Source organism: Diadema antillarum, unplaced genomic scaffold (genome assembly GCF_040938485.1).
Source record: "Diadema antillarum isolate AM-2024a unplaced genomic scaffold, OU_Dant_1.0 seq00001349_RagTag, whole genome shotgun sequence".
In the NCBI taxonomy this organism is placed as follows: Eukaryota; Metazoa; Echinodermata; class Echinoidea; order Diadematoida; family Diadematidae; genus Diadema; species Diadema antillarum.
In genome coordinates, this window is record NW_027272114.1 from 705,014 (window position 1) to 723,134 (window position 18,121).

The 18,121-nt window shown below is 37.6% G+C and overlaps 1 protein-coding gene, 1 long non-coding RNA gene and 1 pseudogene across 2 annotated transcripts in view; 2 read left to right on the forward strand and 1 right to left on the reverse strand.

Moving 5' to 3' along the window:
* Positions 1-1,669, forward strand: part of LOC139708575 (MAM and LDL-receptor class A domain-containing protein 1-like) — a 130,925-nt gene extending 129,256 nt beyond the window's left edge. The window contains exon 33 of the mRNA XM_071620513.1: positions 1,514-1,669. Coding sequence (XP_071476614.1) covers positions 1,514-1,669 — 156 coding nt within the window. The remainder of the gene's footprint in view (positions 1-1,513) is intronic.
* A 1,608-nt stretch (positions 1,670-3,277) lies between these two features.
* LOC139708576 (uncharacterized) lies at positions 3,278-15,023 on the forward strand (annotated as a pseudogene).
* On the reverse strand, positions 11,233-14,700 carry LOC139708573 (uncharacterized). Its single transcript, XR_011709373.1, has 3 exons — positions 12,814-14,700; positions 12,216-12,360; positions 11,233-11,452 (listed from the first exon to the last, which is right to left on the reverse strand). It is a non-coding gene; the product is annotated as an uncharacterized lncRNA (long non-coding RNA).
* Positions 15,024-18,121: the final 3,098 nt, after the last annotated feature.

Below are 18,121 nucleotides of genomic sequence, written 5' to 3' on the forward strand. Positions count from 1 at the left end.
ATACATTTTACATTACCCGTATCAATGGAGAAAAAGAGTACAATATTGTTTCCAATATTGTACTCTGCTGTCAATAACGCACTCAAATGTTTCTTTATACGCATGTGCAATATCGCTTACAAAGAAAGCAAAGTGCAGTGGCATTGCGTGATGAGGTTGAGAAATGCGCGATGAGGTTGAGAAATGCCATATGAGTACACGTAAATCGTCTGTGTGGCCCGGTCTGTGGTAGTCGCTCCCTGATATGCTGTACTGTACTGTACTGTATACTGTATGTGTACCTCCGTATACAAGTTGAAAGGTTAGATTTTGTAAACAACAATGGCGGCCTCCACGGTTCGCGACTCTAGACTCTGACGAATTCGAAAACATTCTGAAAGAAAAAGACGTGTTGAACACACGAAAGGCAACAAAAAGTGCTCTACATGTTTTTAGAGCATATTTAACAGAGAAGGAATTGCCGTGGATGTTTTGATCACTTTCATGTCGAATGTGAGTGAAACCCTTTTTCATTGTTTTTTAAATTGAATGTGATGTTGTCGTGGAAAGTGGTTAGTATGTATAATAATTATGATATTGGATTTCTTTCGTGGTATATCAGATATATTGCATTCATCAACATGAATATATCTGATATACCACTCTAGTGCATCCAATATTATATAATTACTGTTATCACCCTGATGCAATCGCATTTTACAGTTACAACAGGGTAATGTTGAAAGGCTTCGTTTGGATATCACCTTGCAAACTTGAGTAATAACAGTAATCTTACAGCAATCCCAGCGAAATTTTCAAGTCCAAAAAAAAATTACTTTTATCACCCCGATGAAATTGACATTTTACTGATTTACAACAGGGTGATGAGGGGTAATGTGGGTAATGTTGAATGGTTTCGATTGGTTATAATATTGCAAACTTGAGTAATAATGGTAATCTTACAGCAATCCCAGCAAATTTGTAAAGTTCTACAAATTACTGTTATCACTGTGTTGAAACCGACATTTCACCGAGTTACAACAGGGTGATAAGGGATAATATGGTTAATGTTGAATGGTTTTGATTGGTAATAATGTTGCAACCTTAAGTAATAACAGTAACATTCATGCATATTCATGAATATTCAAATGAGAAAATGTGACCTAATTTTAGTAACCATGTCTTCATACACTACAATATTTTTTGGGTATATATACAGAATGTGATAGAGTATATGTCAGTTTACACAAAGATTGACTTTGATACGCATCATACGCATCCTGCGCCTGCTCAGAACAGGTCTTTTCCCCTAAGCCCTTCTGATGAACATCCTGGGCCTGCCCGTCACAGAAATATAAACCTGCCTAACAGTTAATAGTTGTATACCCTGCCCGCCAGCAAAGCCGGCTGCGCGACCTCATCATCATACAGTTAAACAGTGATTGACAGTCACACTGTCATCAGGGTTCGAATCCCCGGCCTAGGTCTTTACTCTAAGATTTGATTGTTTTTAAAATCTGTTGTTCTACATTAGAGGCCACGCCGCATCGACTTTGACATGAGAAAGGTGCACACAGTAGACCCGACAACCGGTGTTTGGTTGTTAGCCACACAGGTTGGAGGAGTAATCGATCTTGATGATGGCATCCTCACCCTGCAGCACGTACTGTTGGATACCATGCGCAAATGAGACGATATCAGAAGTCTCATATATAAGAATAGAAAATGTTGTGTTAGTGATATTAACAAATTGTTACTGTAGAGTAGAAGGCCCAGCCCTAGGATCTAAGTGTTGAAAAAAAAAATCAGGGAAATTTAAAGAAATGTGAAGCATGTTGCTAGGGTATTAAATGATAAAATCATGCCTCTTTTCGGCTTTTGACTTTAATAGCACATAGTACAGCCTAGGCTATCTAGTCTAGAATCTAGAACCAGTAGAAGTATTTAACAGAAGTAACAGGCATTTGGCTAGGGTATCTAACATTAGTGAATTAATCATCTCAACTCTTTCATCAATTCTAGAGTAGTAAAGCTAGAATGTTACATTATTTTTTTTTTTTTTTTCGTTACTAACGTACAATGATGTAGGCCTAACATCAGGGGGGTCAAGAAATTGTGAAGAGGGTAGGCTAATAAAAGTTACAAGTTCTAATGTTCCCGAAACAACTAGCTTTATCTAGAATTACAAAATCATGACACTGTTTGAAAGAAAAGTTTTATGGTTAAATTGTAGACCTCATCCAAGACAGTCTTATTCTTATCCTGACGTTAGAGAGTAACGTGAGAGCTAGTAGTGGTAGTAGTGTAGAATATAGCCCGTTAGTCTTTAGGAATAAGATGTAGGAGGTATAAATGGTAGGACATTATATGAACAGGTTAGGTTAGGGTAGGATAAGGATTAGGAGTAGGGCATATTAATCCCAAAATTGTGCCTACATGTACCCATCCACTGTACACAACATATAGACACAGCATGCGCGATGCCATATTGTCTCACTATACGCTCTGAAAACGAGTGGGGGTGCTGATCACTTTCGGCTGATTGGATTCATCGCACTAGGGTAAGAGATCGAGACCTACGATTCAGCGGTAATTATGAAATAATCTCAAGATCGCATCGTCCAAAAAATGTAAATTAATGAAAAATGAAAGTGCCCTCACTGTCCTTTGTCATTGAGATAATCGTAACAATATGAAATTACGTAAATCAAGCCCTCTTTCTTTCACTGCCTCAACACATCGCCAAACACAGTTAGTTCCATGCATATTTTTTATAATATTTAGCCATTTTATTTTATATTTTTTAAACATATTTCAAACAGTAAACAAAGTTTTTCCATAGTGCTTTTTGTGTTTTCTTTGTTAAGTGATTCATATTCTTTGACTTTGTAATTCCAATTACAAGTCTAATTGAGCATTTTTTTTTATTGACTTTATATCACCATGCATGCCTGTGTTGACAGTGTTAACACAGGCTTAGATGCCCATCAGGACCATCTGTCTCGGGGTGTGCAGGAGTGTGGTGGCAGGCTTGCCACCTCAATAAAATCTCATCAATGTCATGGATACAGTGACTTGTTCAAAGAAATAATGTCAATCGACTTGGATCATGATGAAAGTGATCTGCATCCACGATAGTTCTCTTGAAAAAAAAAAAATGTCCACAAATGTTGTCAATTGGGAGCGGCATTCTCGTGTGGGCATATGCAGTGTATGTTCACTGGCAATGGAAAAAAGCAAAGGTGGCTGCCCTAAAAAAGTAAGGAAAAATCCAGCAGAAAATTTGAACAAAAGCAAGATGGAAACCAAGACCTCACAAACACCACCAGTCATAGACACCAGCAAGTATGCCCTAACAACTACATGCATGCAGTGTTTACAGGTAGTGCAAGTATCTTCAATTTCACAACACACATGCATGAATACTGTTGCAGCACTCCACGATCACCAGTATCACAAAAAACATGAAACACATGCAAATGACCTCACACCATCTCAAAAAGAGGCTAAATAGCAGTCAAAGTCGTCAAAGAAAGGATGGCCAAATCCACAAACAAAACAGCCATTCTCAAGGATGGCAACTATGGACAGGAAATGTATTTTTTTCTGTTTATTAGATATAAGCTTGAATTATTTATCACAATATAAACTATAAATTCATGTATAAGTTACATTACACAAATTACTTTTGAAATAGGCTCTTCATTGCAGTGTTATGTATAGATTATTTCCTTTACTTTTGAGGGGGACAGGACAGAGGATATATACCATTGTCAGTATAATGTAGATACATACTGTCATTTTCATATTAGAACTGTGTAAGTTATATCTTTTGCGGGGAGGGGGAGGGGGATATCTTCACGAGTCAGTCTTCACAAAAATTTCCTTTCCAATATTTGGCTATTTACAGTTAAGGAAACATCACTAAAGTTCTGAAATCAAATTCTTGCTTACTTCCAGATCTAGTCACAAAATCACAAAGAAATTATGTATGTGAAATATATAGCTTATATAGTAAAATGAAACAGAAATCACATGTTTTATATTCTAATACTCAAGCCTATGCCAGTGTGTGACCTTCCATTATTATCTATTGAATTACACATTTTGAAAATTAAAACTTCAGGGGGTCTTTTTTCAAAGTTTGTCAGCAATGACAACTTGACTTTCACCGACAGTTTCAACAGTAACTGTCAATGACCATTGATTTAGCCATATAAAATGAAGGATTCCACAAAAAAAAAAATGTTTGTGCTGACAACTTGTTAGTGCCGACAAACTTTCATAAAACTCCCCCCCCCCCCCCAGTAGAATTTAGCCTAGCCTAGCAAAATACCTTGTTGTAACAGGGTTTTCTTATTTCTGACCTATTTCTAACAAGCTTCCACTATATCAAACAGAAAGAAGAAAAATAAATATTACAGTGGAACCTTCATTATAACAATGTCCTTGAGACCATGAAAATTACCTTGTCGTAACAGGTGTCTTGTTATGTCAGGGTCAAAATACAAAGTCCAAAAACAAAAATTTATAAAGAGATAGGATCAGAAAAGTTACCTTGATTCTACAGGGTTTTGTTAAATCCAACCTCTTTATAATAGCTTCTAGCCTTCTTCTGTAGTCAACCTTGGTTATGTACTAACTCATAGTATCAACTTAGCTCTATCACTTCTTGTTCTAGAGAAGAAGATTTTTAAAGATTCCTTAATTTTGGGGGATGTGGGCCCCCCTGGAAGCTCCCTGGGTGGGGCATGGTGCCTATTTTAACAAATTGAGATCCCCAACCCCCTAGGGATGCTACCTGCCAAGTTTGGTGAAAATCGGTCTTGAGGTATTCAAGAAGAAGATGACAATGTAAAAAGTTTATGCACGACGCACGCCAGACACCGGACGAAGAACGATGACAATAGCTTGCTTGAGCCTTTGGCTCAGGTGAGCTAAAAACAGAGTTGTCAGGGAAAGGGGAAAACTACCTTTCAGAAAAGTCGAGGAAACAAATGACTGGTCAAAAGTTCTTGCCTTACACACGATGCAGGTTTCACCAGTGCAAAGTCAGAAAGCTTGCATGTGATCGAATCACCACAGAAATGATGAAAAATGTATGAGAGGGTTTATACGACTTGGGTAGAGGACAGAGGGAATACACAGCTAGACATATCAGCTGTGCTCCCAATGGAAGAGAAAGTCGAAAGACACGAAACAATTTACAAGTCTGCAGGCAAATGTTTCTCTCGACACTTGGGATTAGTACTCGCCAAGTACGAATGGTTTTGGTAAAAACAAACAAGACAGGTACTATTGAGAAGGATAAACGTGGGGGTAAACAAAAGCTTGACCCAACACAAAGGGAAAAAAATTGTTGCGCATCTTCAGAAATTTCCTTGAGGTCCATCTCATTACTCTCATGCTAATTCTGACTACACGTATGTCTGCCTAGACCTCACGAAGAAAAAAATGTATGAAATGTTAGTGAAAGAAATTGGGAAGTGTGCCTCTGAAAGCATTTATGTGAGAGTCATGAAGCAAATGAACATCAAAATACATCAGCCAAAGAAAGACATGTGTGGAGTGTGCTCAAACTACACAAATGCAAAGGGTGTCCAGAAGGAAGAGTTACAGCCTGTGTGCACTGTCCACAGGGCAGAGATAGATAGAGTAAGGGAAATTAAGGCAAAAAGCAAGCAGCGAGCAACCTCTTGTGATGACTATGCCAGTGCCATCTTTGATCTCCAGCAGGTATTGTACTTGCCCAAAACAAACAGAAATGAAGTCTTCTATAAAAGAAGACTTGCCTGCTACAACCTCACACTATATGATTTGGGATCAATAGAGGGCATCTGCTTCTTCTCAAATGAAATGATCACCAAATGAGGCTCGAACGAAATCTCCTGATACCTCTTGGATTATCTTCTCGAAGTAGATGCAAAGGGTGTCAAAGAAGTTGATTTCTTTAGTGATGGCTGTGTCGGCCAAAATCGAAATTCTGTCCTCCCAGGAATGGCCATGGCATTCCTTCAAGAATCCAGGCATGTCCTGAATATAACATTTCACTATTTCGAAACCAGCAATGGCCAAAGTAAGTGCCATTCGATTCATTCACACATCGAACAAAAACTATCGAAGTCACACGAGGTACTGCACCCTGCTCACCTTGCCTCTATCATTGGGGAATCACGATCAGACCTAAGGCCATACAGGGTAAAATGTGCCCAAAGCAAAAACATCATGTCATGGAAGTCGTACTCCCAGGAAATAGGCATACTTAGGACAAGGACATCAGTTGCAGGTTAAGAAAGAGTGTCCAATGGTCATCTTCTTCAAAGTCTCACACCTGCAAGATGACTTCTATACCCTCTCCGTAGGCCAGGGTCGTTGATGTACTCTCTAAAAAAGAAAGAGTGAATTTTCACTCGATTTTCACTCCCCTTGGTAGTGACGTCAAGGATCACTAGAAGTGGAGTGAATTTCGAGTGAACAGAAATTTCACTCCAAAAGAGAGTGAAAAAAGACGGAAATGTTTTTGGTGGGATGTTCACTCCTTTCTCACTCTAAATTCACTCCTGACGTATTTCACTCTTTTGTCAGTCGTTTTTCACTCCTTTCTCACTCTCAATTCACTCCTATTGTATTCACTCTTCTTTAACTCCGGAGGTTTTTCACTCCTTTTTCACTCTTTTTTCAATCCTTTTTCAATCTTTTTTCAATCTCAAACGGAATTACACTCTACATGAGCACACATCTCTATCACCATTGATCACAGCACTCAGTGCACTAGTTATTCAACCCTGGAAGAAAAAGTGACAATATGGTGATGAATTTGGGAATAATCTAGGTGGTCTGGAGTCATTTTTGGAATAATGAATACCAATCAAACTAATACAAACAAAAACAGCAAGCAACGTTCATAATATAGATATTTGTTTAATATTAATGCATGTATTTAGAAGCCAACGATCCACCACTGGTAGCTCAGTGCATTGCCAACTTTGTGTTCCAGGTTTGAAAGTAATTCCTACCCGAGCTGGATCAATACATGAAACTGAATAAATATAAGCTAGTAATCCAAATGGCTGTTGTTTCATTCTTTCTTATTAATTTATTCTTTCTTTAAGTAACATTGAGGGGGATATAAGAAGATAATGTACTAAATGCTACGCATGTTATTTTTTTTTATGAGCTGATTCTCTATATTAAATAAATGTGTGATGTCCACTGGATCACCTGAAATTTAAAAAAAAAGGGACATACCTCTTGAAATATCTAAACTTCAACTGCAGAGCAGTACACCATTACAAACAGTCTTCATGTGCTGAGTATCTGGTTTTCCATGAATTATGTGGCCAATAATAATTATACATATTTTTATCATTTAAGAACAACTTTCACCATAATCATCACAAGGTCCCTGTAAATATGCTATTCTAGCTGTCATTCCCAAAGCTCTACAAATGAAGAGTTTGTTTGCAAAAACTGCTAAGTCCATATGTGCCAAATGGAGATGCAATTTGCGATTAAAGGTCAAGAAAAATAAAGAGAATAATAAGAAAATGTATGCTTCTTTTGATCATAACTTCAAAAATGTACCTTTATATGTAGTGACCAATATGTAATTTAAAAGGTATTATTTTTTACTTTATGACAGAGACCGTACTTCAAAATCTTGAAAAATGGACATATCGGTTTTTTTTGGGAACAAACTCTTCAAATATTAACATCACACATTTCCCCGAAAATATGCCAAATTCATAAAGTTTGTGCAAAAGTGAAAAATTTTACCAGTACCCTTCCTGAACATGTTTGATTTTCGACTACAAGTGAATATAATTATTGCATGTTCAATGATAAGCTACAAAAGACTTGCAAAGTATAGTCACCATTATCTATATTATAATACAAAAACAATTACACATGTAGTAGGAATTGTGATTGCTTCGAAAAATTGACCAAAATACAGAAGTTTTCAATACTGCATGGTTAATCAAGTTTGGATCCTCTGTCATGTAACACAGTGATGCTCTACAAGTACATTGTACAAATACCTAAACATACTCGATCAGAGAAGCATGGTCTTGACTTTAAGCAGGCTTTAGGTGGGGTATTTATGTAGATGATAGAGCCAGAGGGGGGCCTCCCTGGAACCCCCCAGACCTCGGCCATCAACCGTGCGATCATTACAAAATCCACACACAAATTGCCTGTGACATAATCTATAAAACGGTAATGTTGATTTTCAACAACAAAAAAAGTCACTTGGCTAAATTATGCTAATTTGAGCATGAAATCAGACCATTTGCCATAAATAAAGTTCCAAAAAGGCACATTTTTTGTTTTTTGTGTAAATATTCTTTCTAGTGTCCATAGCAAATGAAAGAGAAAAAACTGTGCCATCAAAAAATTCTGAAGTATCTATTTTTTCTATTTACTCATGTATTTCTTTGTTTCTTACTTTTTGTTTTTCATTGCCTTTTCAATGAAATTTGTCAGCAACACGTCCAGCATGAAAATATCTATGTTATTGATTACAATCAATAACCCCCAAAAATAATCATGCCTTCATGAAATTTGGCATGGAATGTCAAAGGGGAGGAGGGCTCGTAGCCCCCCCCCCCCCCCCCCCCCTCAACCGGGCCTACTATTTATGGAAAAAGAATTGCAATCAATACAGTTGACACAACATGTATCATATCATTGATCTTCTTCACCTAAATAAGGTATCATTGTACAATATTGAACACTTGTAATCCTTCCAAGTTTTACCAGATGTAGCAACAACTAATGCATGCAAACTGAATTTCTTATAGAGTGATTTCATGCGACGTCATGTTGGCCACCATAATGGTGGCTTCCATAGCAAAGGCGATCAATATTCATTCATGCATGCCTCTCTAACAAAGGTGTTCTTTTGCCTTAGGTTTCCCTGAAGTAAACATTGCTGCAGCTTTTGTATGCAGTCTTGATTTCTAGTCGGTTTAGGCAATTGACTTCATTAGGCTGCGTTCACATAGAAGTATGCGGTATTTGCTATTCGCTATTCGCTATTCGGGCACCCAGTACACCATCACCCGCACCGTCAACTCGCCATCCCATGCAGTGAGGATTTCTTCCTCCTACATCCCAGCAAATCTTATTAACAATTTCTAAACTGCATCAAAATGTCAGTCTACATGCTTATTTTTGCTAAAGGGCAAATCCAGACCGAAATTGTCATTATTTCATAAACGAGAGAAGGTATACGCTGCAAGAAAATCGAACAAGCTCAATTCCCACTTTGCCATACTATTCTATGCTATTCGGTACATTCAAATAGTGCCCTCTTATGTGAACCGGTGTTAGGAAATCCTATCATTCGATTGAAGCTATTCGCGTGCCCTCGAAAACGAGCCCCGAATACCCAAATAGCATACTTCTATGTGAACGCAGCCTTATGGTGGGCAATTGTGACATCACTGCTAACACTCTAAATCAAAATAGGTTATCTTAATAATTTATTACGAGATCAAGGGAAGAATTATCCATAAGTTTGACTTGGCACATTAGTGAACTAATCTATTTAACTCCATCTACTTTAATGCCGTGGATTTATCAATGATGGGCTGCAGATGTTTCGTGGAAAAAGAAGTTGAACCAACTGAGCTTCTACCCACAAGTTTTTCAAAGTACAGTACATCAATTACATAAAGGTGAAAATGTACAAAATAACTCTGGGTCCCATAACCCTAGGGATCAATGATTCCCATCAATTTTGTTTTATTTTTTTAAAAGATTTTTCCCCCTACTCCAAAGAAGATGGATGCAATAAATTTGAGCACATGCATATTGTACTGCATCAATGCTAATCAAAGGGGTGACAAAGGTATGTGGTAACTTAATCACAATATGGAGACATGATCTTCATCCCAAGAGCATGGATGACCGTTGGAAGATTCTACTATTTAGCTGCTATTTGTAGCATTCCCCCCCCCCCCCAAAAAAAAAACAAAACAAAAAAAAAACCAAAAAAAAAAACAAAACAAAAACAAAACAAAACAAATGACGGAAAGAAAAAAAAATTACATACGAGTGTCTGTCAACAGTTTTCTCTCTTGAATATTAGACCATAAAAAGGTTTTATTAAAGCAAGTCAGAATTGCCTGGAGAGAAGGGGGTGCTTAATCATGAGCGCAGCCAGATTCGTATCATGCGGAATGCCAAGCTGTGTGTAGCCAAACATTCTTTGATATGCTTGGAACACCTCACAGATAAATGTATTGATTAACATGTGGCCATGAAGAGGAGATTTTTTTTTGACTATATAAGTCAAAACTATTTTCAGTTACTAGTATATACAACAATCAACAATTTAAAGCATTGGCAATCACACATTCTATGCAACAAACTCTTTTCATCGGCGAGCCCTGTTCTACTTTTAATGTTGAAGTGCTGCAGTACATCCTGGTAACAGCTTCATGCTAAACTACCGCTGAGCCTGATGAGGCTGACTCTTCAACAAGAACGTAAGTTCCAACGTCAGAGGAGCATATGCTGTATCTCAAAAGAGGAAAAAGCAAGGGTATTTAGACCTATACACCGATGGTAGCTGTCTCTTCTCATTGGGCTTCTAATCTAACGTTGGAATGGTGCTCGGTCAGGGGCTTGGTGGGAGCTGCAACTACTCTCTCTCTCTCTCTCTCTCTGTGCCTGAGGTGATGCGTGGTGTCATAGCTCCTCAAGGTCTTCAAACGATACTCAATGAATCCATGATCCTCGCCATACAGGTATACTCCTGAAATATAAGAATGCATTGTAAGTCAAAGCTTTTTCTTGAGTCTCAACAAATTTGACTTTGGCACAGAGTTGACTATAACTGATGAAGATCTGATAGCAGTAGAAATACATGTAGTGGCATTCTTATGGAAGAAAACGAGAATAGGTTTATTATAAATGAACGGCGCAACTGGCATGTTGGAACTTAAGTTACATTATGTTACGTTTGAGTTAACGTTCATCGAACCTAAGTCATGGAATCAGGCCAATTTGCACACAACTTTATTAGACATCTATGAGAAGGTACATCACAATCCCCACATTGCCTGTATATTTGCACAATGAGTTAATTAAGAAATAGATGCAATTTCCCTGTAAAGGCCATTTTTTTTTTTTTTTGGGGGGGGGGGGTTAAGCCCATAATCTGAAAAACTTTGGGTCCTTGCTCCCTAACTAAACAAGGATGATCAACTCCTCGTTTGGTTGCTTAACTCTGTCCACTAGCTCTTGAGAAAAGTTGAAAATGTTGAAGTTTTTGCAAGCTAGATGAATAAGATACCATGTATGTCACTTAATCTTTCTGCTAAAGAGGGCTAAAAAAAGTTGTAGATCACATAAAATTACGAGTATAAACTTACATGTCCTTTTGCACCTTGTGTGGTGTCTCACAAAGTGGGGTACTGCATCGCAACTGCCTTGGCTACAACATCCTTTGCTCACTACTTGGTATCTGAATTTAAGAAGAAAGCAAGAAAAATGTTAATCATATTCTACGACACAAACATCAAAAATTTGGCCCTCATTTTAATCTTTTAAGGGGCTGAACTATTTTTATGTTTTTTTTTTTCTTGGCATTAATTTCTATTGCTATTCAATACCACTGTTTCAAGTACATTTATTGCTACTTGAGCCAGATATCAGTTAATACATATGAAAATTTCATGCAGATAGGTTATGTGTGAATGTGCACAGTTAGTAGAAAAATTTATACAAGATGTGATTATCCATTGAACTTCATGGCACATCAACTCCTACTTTTTTATTAATCATTGTGATGATTAAATCATAAGTATTAGGACTATTATCAAATCAATATACATGTGGCCCGATGGGGCTACCACGAAAATAAGTCAGCGTGGAGTCTTGTACGTACACTCTGTTTACATGTTTCATACAAATATACCAGTCTTTATTTTTAAATCTATAACCATCACTTCATTAACAATGTTATACTTACCGGTCCCTTCTACTTTCTTTCCTTTTTTTTTTGGGGGGGGGGCAAATTTTAGTCTGCTTTTCTCTATACTTGAGAAGACCAAAAAACAAAAAACAAAAAACAAACAAATGAAAAGGCAAATTATGTGGTTATATTTTGGATGGAAATGTACATTGTAGTACAAGACATGACCATGGGAAACTGGTATTCCAGACAAATTTTCAAATTATAATAATAATATATGAATAATAGTAATATTCTAAATAATTGAACTTACGCTGTACAGTTTTCTGCTTCCATTTTCAACAACAAATATGCTGCAATGATCTGGATGTGCAGATGTCTCCTCGGAACAGTCAGAACTCCTTCCCTCAGCTTTTGAAGTATCTCTTCCCCCTTGAAGTGATGTGTGTGTTGAATTCCTGGGCAAATAAGTAAAATTTAATGGTTTTATAAATAATACAAATGGCATGAGGATAGTAGGTTCCTCCAGTTCACATTATAAACTTGAAGAGCAAAATCATTTAACATACATATTTGACATAAGCAACAGCTCTACTTACACAACTCAAGACTGACCATAACATGGTTTTCACTTTTGTCGATACGGCAAGTACACGGTGCACATTTTTCTTAAATACAAGTACTAACCTGTCAAGACATTCATTGTCAGAGGGAAGGACAGCTCCGAAGCTGCTCCATGAAGTACCTTGAAAATCATTTCTTCAAACAAAATAAAACCAACCAAGCATTCAGTCTCTTAAAAAGTAGCCTCTCATGTAATCACTAAGACTCTAGAATGTAAAATAAATATAAATCAATTTCAAACTAGTCTCCCTTCATTAATCATTGTGGAAAACAACAGAATAGCTTACAGCAGGGTTAATGCAATGGAAGTCCATATCTCAGAGGCTCCTTCGCTGATGTTGGCCCGGTGTTTCCAGCATTCGTCAACCCTGAATTCAATGGCTAGTCGTTGTATGACCACATCTGGTACTTTGCAATCTGGTGATCTGCACCCTCTTCGTGTGACAGAGATTGTACAGCTATCAATATCTGTCTTTGTTCTCCAAATGATGACCCCTACACCGAGTTCCTTTAAATCACCATCACTCCCGAAGAGCTGTCATGTCTACGTCCTTATCTGGAGGAAAGTATGAAAACACAAGGTTCAGAAATGGATTTAGAACTCATTTCCACAAGACAATATGCAGTTGTTTTGTCCACACAAATACTAAGTGAGCACCAATACAAAAGCTAGTAGGCCTAATTACTTTTTTAGCTACATCAACATATTCAATGTTAGAATTAAAGACCCAAAGATGATCTCTGCCAAATTTCAATACCTAAGGTCACCTGTAACTTTCATAAAAAACAATGTTGAAAATAGTACCAGTCATCGTCTGCTACAAGGGGGATCGATCTCCATGATGTGTGAGCACGCTGATCTTCAGCTAGAAGTGTAATGTCACAGTGGACCAACACTTAACACGAACAGTACACGCATCATACCGGTACTTCTTACCTAGTACAGTAGTAGATGATCACGACACATGACGTGGGAGCTAGTGTACGTGGTATTCTCCCAGCTGTTTGGATGCTCAAATGTAGCGGCAAATAAAAGTCCTTTTTACTACATACAGTATATATAATGAACAATAATCATAAATCACCAAATTTCACCATTCTTTATTATCGTACTGATCGAGATCACCATCTCATCTGGCAACACAGACCAGTGTCAGTGATTCGGCTGTCAACTCAACAATAGCAATGTAGAGTACGTGTCTGGCGCTAGGCGCTTCTAATGTGTTGCTTAATTAGCACAGCTACAGTTAGGACCCTATAGTATAAGTTCGATCTCTACACTCGACCACAGTAATCTGTGTGATGATATGCTTACGAATGTCAATTCAATGACTAACGACCAACGTTTCATTCATCACTCTTTTTTTTTTTAATAGTTCAAGCCCTAGATCCCAACGTGTACAATTAAAGTGTTGTCTAAAGACTCAACGTATTATTAGATCCCAACACCTAGCGTGTACCATCAGCTGAGTTTCGGCCTCGGATTCTAGCTGTTCGTAAGGTGTTCTATGGACGATGGTATGACCAGCCCCTTATATAGCTAACTGTGTACAAACCATTGTACATTAATTGTTCGAAGGAGCGCCAGTACGGGCCCGGCCCCGGGGTTATTCGTATAGAACCCTAAAGGTAACTTACTTATGGTCGTTTACGGAGAGGTATAATTAGATCGATCTATGGTTTGCTTACCTTCAAAAATGTGAATAATATCTCCTCCCCGCTCAATTTGAAGACAGACATTTTCTCCCGTCCATCGCGACATCCAGGCTCAGATTCTCACGATTGCACTTACACGCACGTAATATCTGTGATCCTATGCATAATACACGCACAGCTAGCACACAGCACGCAATTGCACACAGTTCACGCACAGGCGACGCGTCGCTCTTCAGGTAAACCTGCCCGCGCCTAAGCCAGGGGAAATTCCGGCTGGTGATTGGCTTAGAGTAAACACATGACAGGGGAATTCTCAATTTCTATTGGCCTAGCCAAATGCGTTTAATTATGTATTCACTCGGAATTCACTCGGCTTAATTTTCACTCGGAATTCACTCGGCGAATGGGTTTCACACAAATTTCACTCGTTACAAGAGTGAAATTCACTCGACAACGAGTGAAAGTCACTCTTAATTGAGTGAAATTTTATTCACTCCTTCCGAGGAGTGAATTATTCACTCGAAATTTTTTAGAGAGTAGAAACCAAACACGGACTGTTAAGCTTCCAGATCAGGCATACCAAAGCAGACCAAAACATTCCCAAGGGAAGTATGAGGACCTTGTCAGTTTGTGTAGGGAGTCTACACCTGGGGGGCATTTCATGAAGCAATTTGTCAGATATTTCGTCTGACAAATTGTTAAAAGCTACTGAAATCCTTTCTTCTGATTGGCTGAAAGCAAATTTTGTCCGACAAGTTGTCGGACAAAATGCTTCATGAAATGCCCCCCAGTAATCACCCAACCAGAGCTTGGTAAGTATTATGAACCTTTGCCTCACTAATCTCATGTTTCTTTCCTTTATCCATTTCTTCTTTACTCTATATTCAATGGAAATTCATAACATGGTCGGATATATCAAGACAGCCGGTATACCGAGGTAATTTTGCAGGTCCCATTCATATATATATATATATATATATATATATATATTCCTTTGTTTTATCCCTCATATAACTGTAAATAATACTAACTTCACACAAATTCTCATTCTGTAAAAAGTCTGTTACATCAACATACTATTTAGAATGAACATCAATGAAGTAGGGATGCTGTCAGAGAAAGTATTGTATGCTGAACTTGTAAATTCAGTCACAGGTTCGAACCTGAAGCACAATATTTTTGCCCTTGAGCAAGGCAGTTTATCTACACTTGTCTTTGAAAATCTCTCTAGCTGTCAGATTACTGTGTTTTTATTTTAGACATTGACATTCTTAGAACTTACAAGAAGCTTTGTTGAAATAAAATGTACAGTATATGTTTAAGAAGTGTTAACAATGACTATTTCATACCAATATTTCCTGTAAGGGTTCTGCCAGAGAGTGGATTGTACACTGAACTTGTGAATTCAGTCGCAGGTTCGAACCCGAAGCACAACACTTTTGCCCTTGAGTAAGGCAGAATATCTACATTGCACTTTGAAAAATTCTCAAGCTGTAAGTTTATTATGTTTTTAATCCCTTTTTCACTTTCAAATCAAATGTATGTGTTAGAGAAGCAGTAATAATGACTATTTCAATCCAGGAATGACTATAGGCGTGCTGTCAGACAGAGGGAGGATTGGACGCTGGAACTGTAAAATGAGTCACAGGTTCTATATTGATTGACTTTATTAAAACTGAAATCAATGTTTTGATGATTTATGTTATTTATTTAACACTACATGGAATTGAAAACAAGGCAAAACAAGATTGTTGGATTGAGTGTACGTTCTCAACATACAATGTACATTACATTCTCCTGTAAAAATGGGTATTCAAGTATTTGAATAATCATCGTGATTCCAGTTGGTAATTCGTAGTTAAAGGTTCTTGGAGTCAACTAATGTTTGCTTCATAGCCATGAGTAACTTATTTGGTGTGATGATGAATCGTTTTTGTTTTTATTTCATGATGATTATGTAACTTAAAAAATTCAATGATGGAAGTACAAACAGGATAATACATGGTTGGAAAGTAGAAATAGGAAAGTTTGCTTTGATGATCTGGATCACTGGATCATGGGATATTCCATCTGAGCTCGATGCATCCCACCTTTGTGGAACACATTTATGTGTTCGGCCCAGTCACCTGGTGCTTGAGAGCCATGAAGATAACAAATCCAGACAAATATGCCGCGCTTGTAATGTGTGCAATATTGCACATGATCCAAAATGTATTTTTCCACCAGCCCAGTTATTTCCCTTCGCCTGGACCTTAATAACCAAAAAGACTTTTGTGTATAGCACAGCTTATTTTTCATGAGGTCAGAAGAGCATTCCGTAGCCTGTTTTTCATTCAAGCAGTATCAACAAAGCACTGTATAAAAAGTGGATAAGGTGTTAGGATTTATAGGTCTTACTGATAGAGGCTAGAAGGTTCAAGGCACACAAAATATGTTAAAAACTATTTGGATGGTACAGGACATTTATTGGTATAAAAGTCAATGAGGTTTTTATGTTGTTTCAAAGAGTGAGAGGATAGATGCTGATAGGGATTAGGTAGAAATATTTGGAAAGGGGATTGAAAGTGAGATTAGATTGAAGAAAAGAATACGTAGTAATTTGTTACTTTTACAGGAATATAGTATTCTGGTGAAGAAAATACACATTTTATATTGATCTTCATGAAATTATGGAATTTAGAAATTTTTAGGTTCCTTAACCATGTTTTGGGATATTTCATAACACAATCGCCTTGGAAGTCAAGGAATAAACAATTTAAAGTTAAAACTGGGTGAGAATTATAGCTAAAGTTTCTCTAACAGCATACTTGTCGTGGCAACATATCTTCTATCGAATAAATCTTAGTGAAAGTGACTTCATCGATTTTTTTATGGCCTTTACCACATTTTGTAGATTAATGGCTGACATGTTGAGTGACTTCTACCAAGGTCTAGCACAGCTTTTGAAATCATTCCAAACTAAATAAATCCTTTGTACAAAGATGTAGCTAACTTCCAGAAACTCCAGCTATAACCTGAGTTAAGGATTTTTAGATCTCTTGCCCATATTTTTAAAGAAGATCTCAGGTAGATATTAATGCCCTGTGATTGGTGGGTTAGAACGTGAGCAATATTTAATGCAATTCAATGTCCCTCATAGTTGAACTTACAAATGCTTTCAAAAATAAATGGTATCTTCATGTAGCTATGTTGGTCATACGTTTGATCACTTGTTTTCATTGGCTGAGGTAGCTTTTGCAACCTAAAACATTGCATCAAGGAAGTATAAGGCAGTGAATTTATCCTATTCTTTTTAAAATAAATTATACTTGTCAGTCTTACTGGCTAGTCAAACTCAATAGAGGTGCATGGATAGGAGCACCCTCTGCCTATTGCAACCTTGACTTCGAATCATTCCGAGTATACCTTCAAAATTGTGCAATGTAGTGCACTATTCATTGAGCGGATATTTGTCACATTTCTATGATTTAACTTGTACTGTACATGGGATTTATTGAAGCAATGATTTTAACTAAATTGGTCTTTAGTTTTATAGAGAGAGGCTACAACCTTGAGTATCATTGGCTAACTGTCCCCAGGCCAGGCCTACATTTTGAGAATGTAAGTGCTAGTACTATAATCACAAATATGTCTACAACTCCAGCAGATTATCAGCATAGACTTCAGGAAAAACACTTAAAATGGGTGAAGACCCGAGTGCACGTCACAAGACCGATACCCACGAGTCATACAGCCCACAAGTCATACAGCTCACAAGACCAACACCCACGAGTCATACAGCCCACAAGTCATACAGTTCACAAGTCATACAGCCCACCAGTTACACAGCCCACGAGTTCGACACAGAGGAAATAAAGCCCATGAGTTCGACATCAAGTAAAATAAGCCAATGAGTTATACAGCCCATGAGTTTGACACTAGGCACAAAAGGCTCACGAG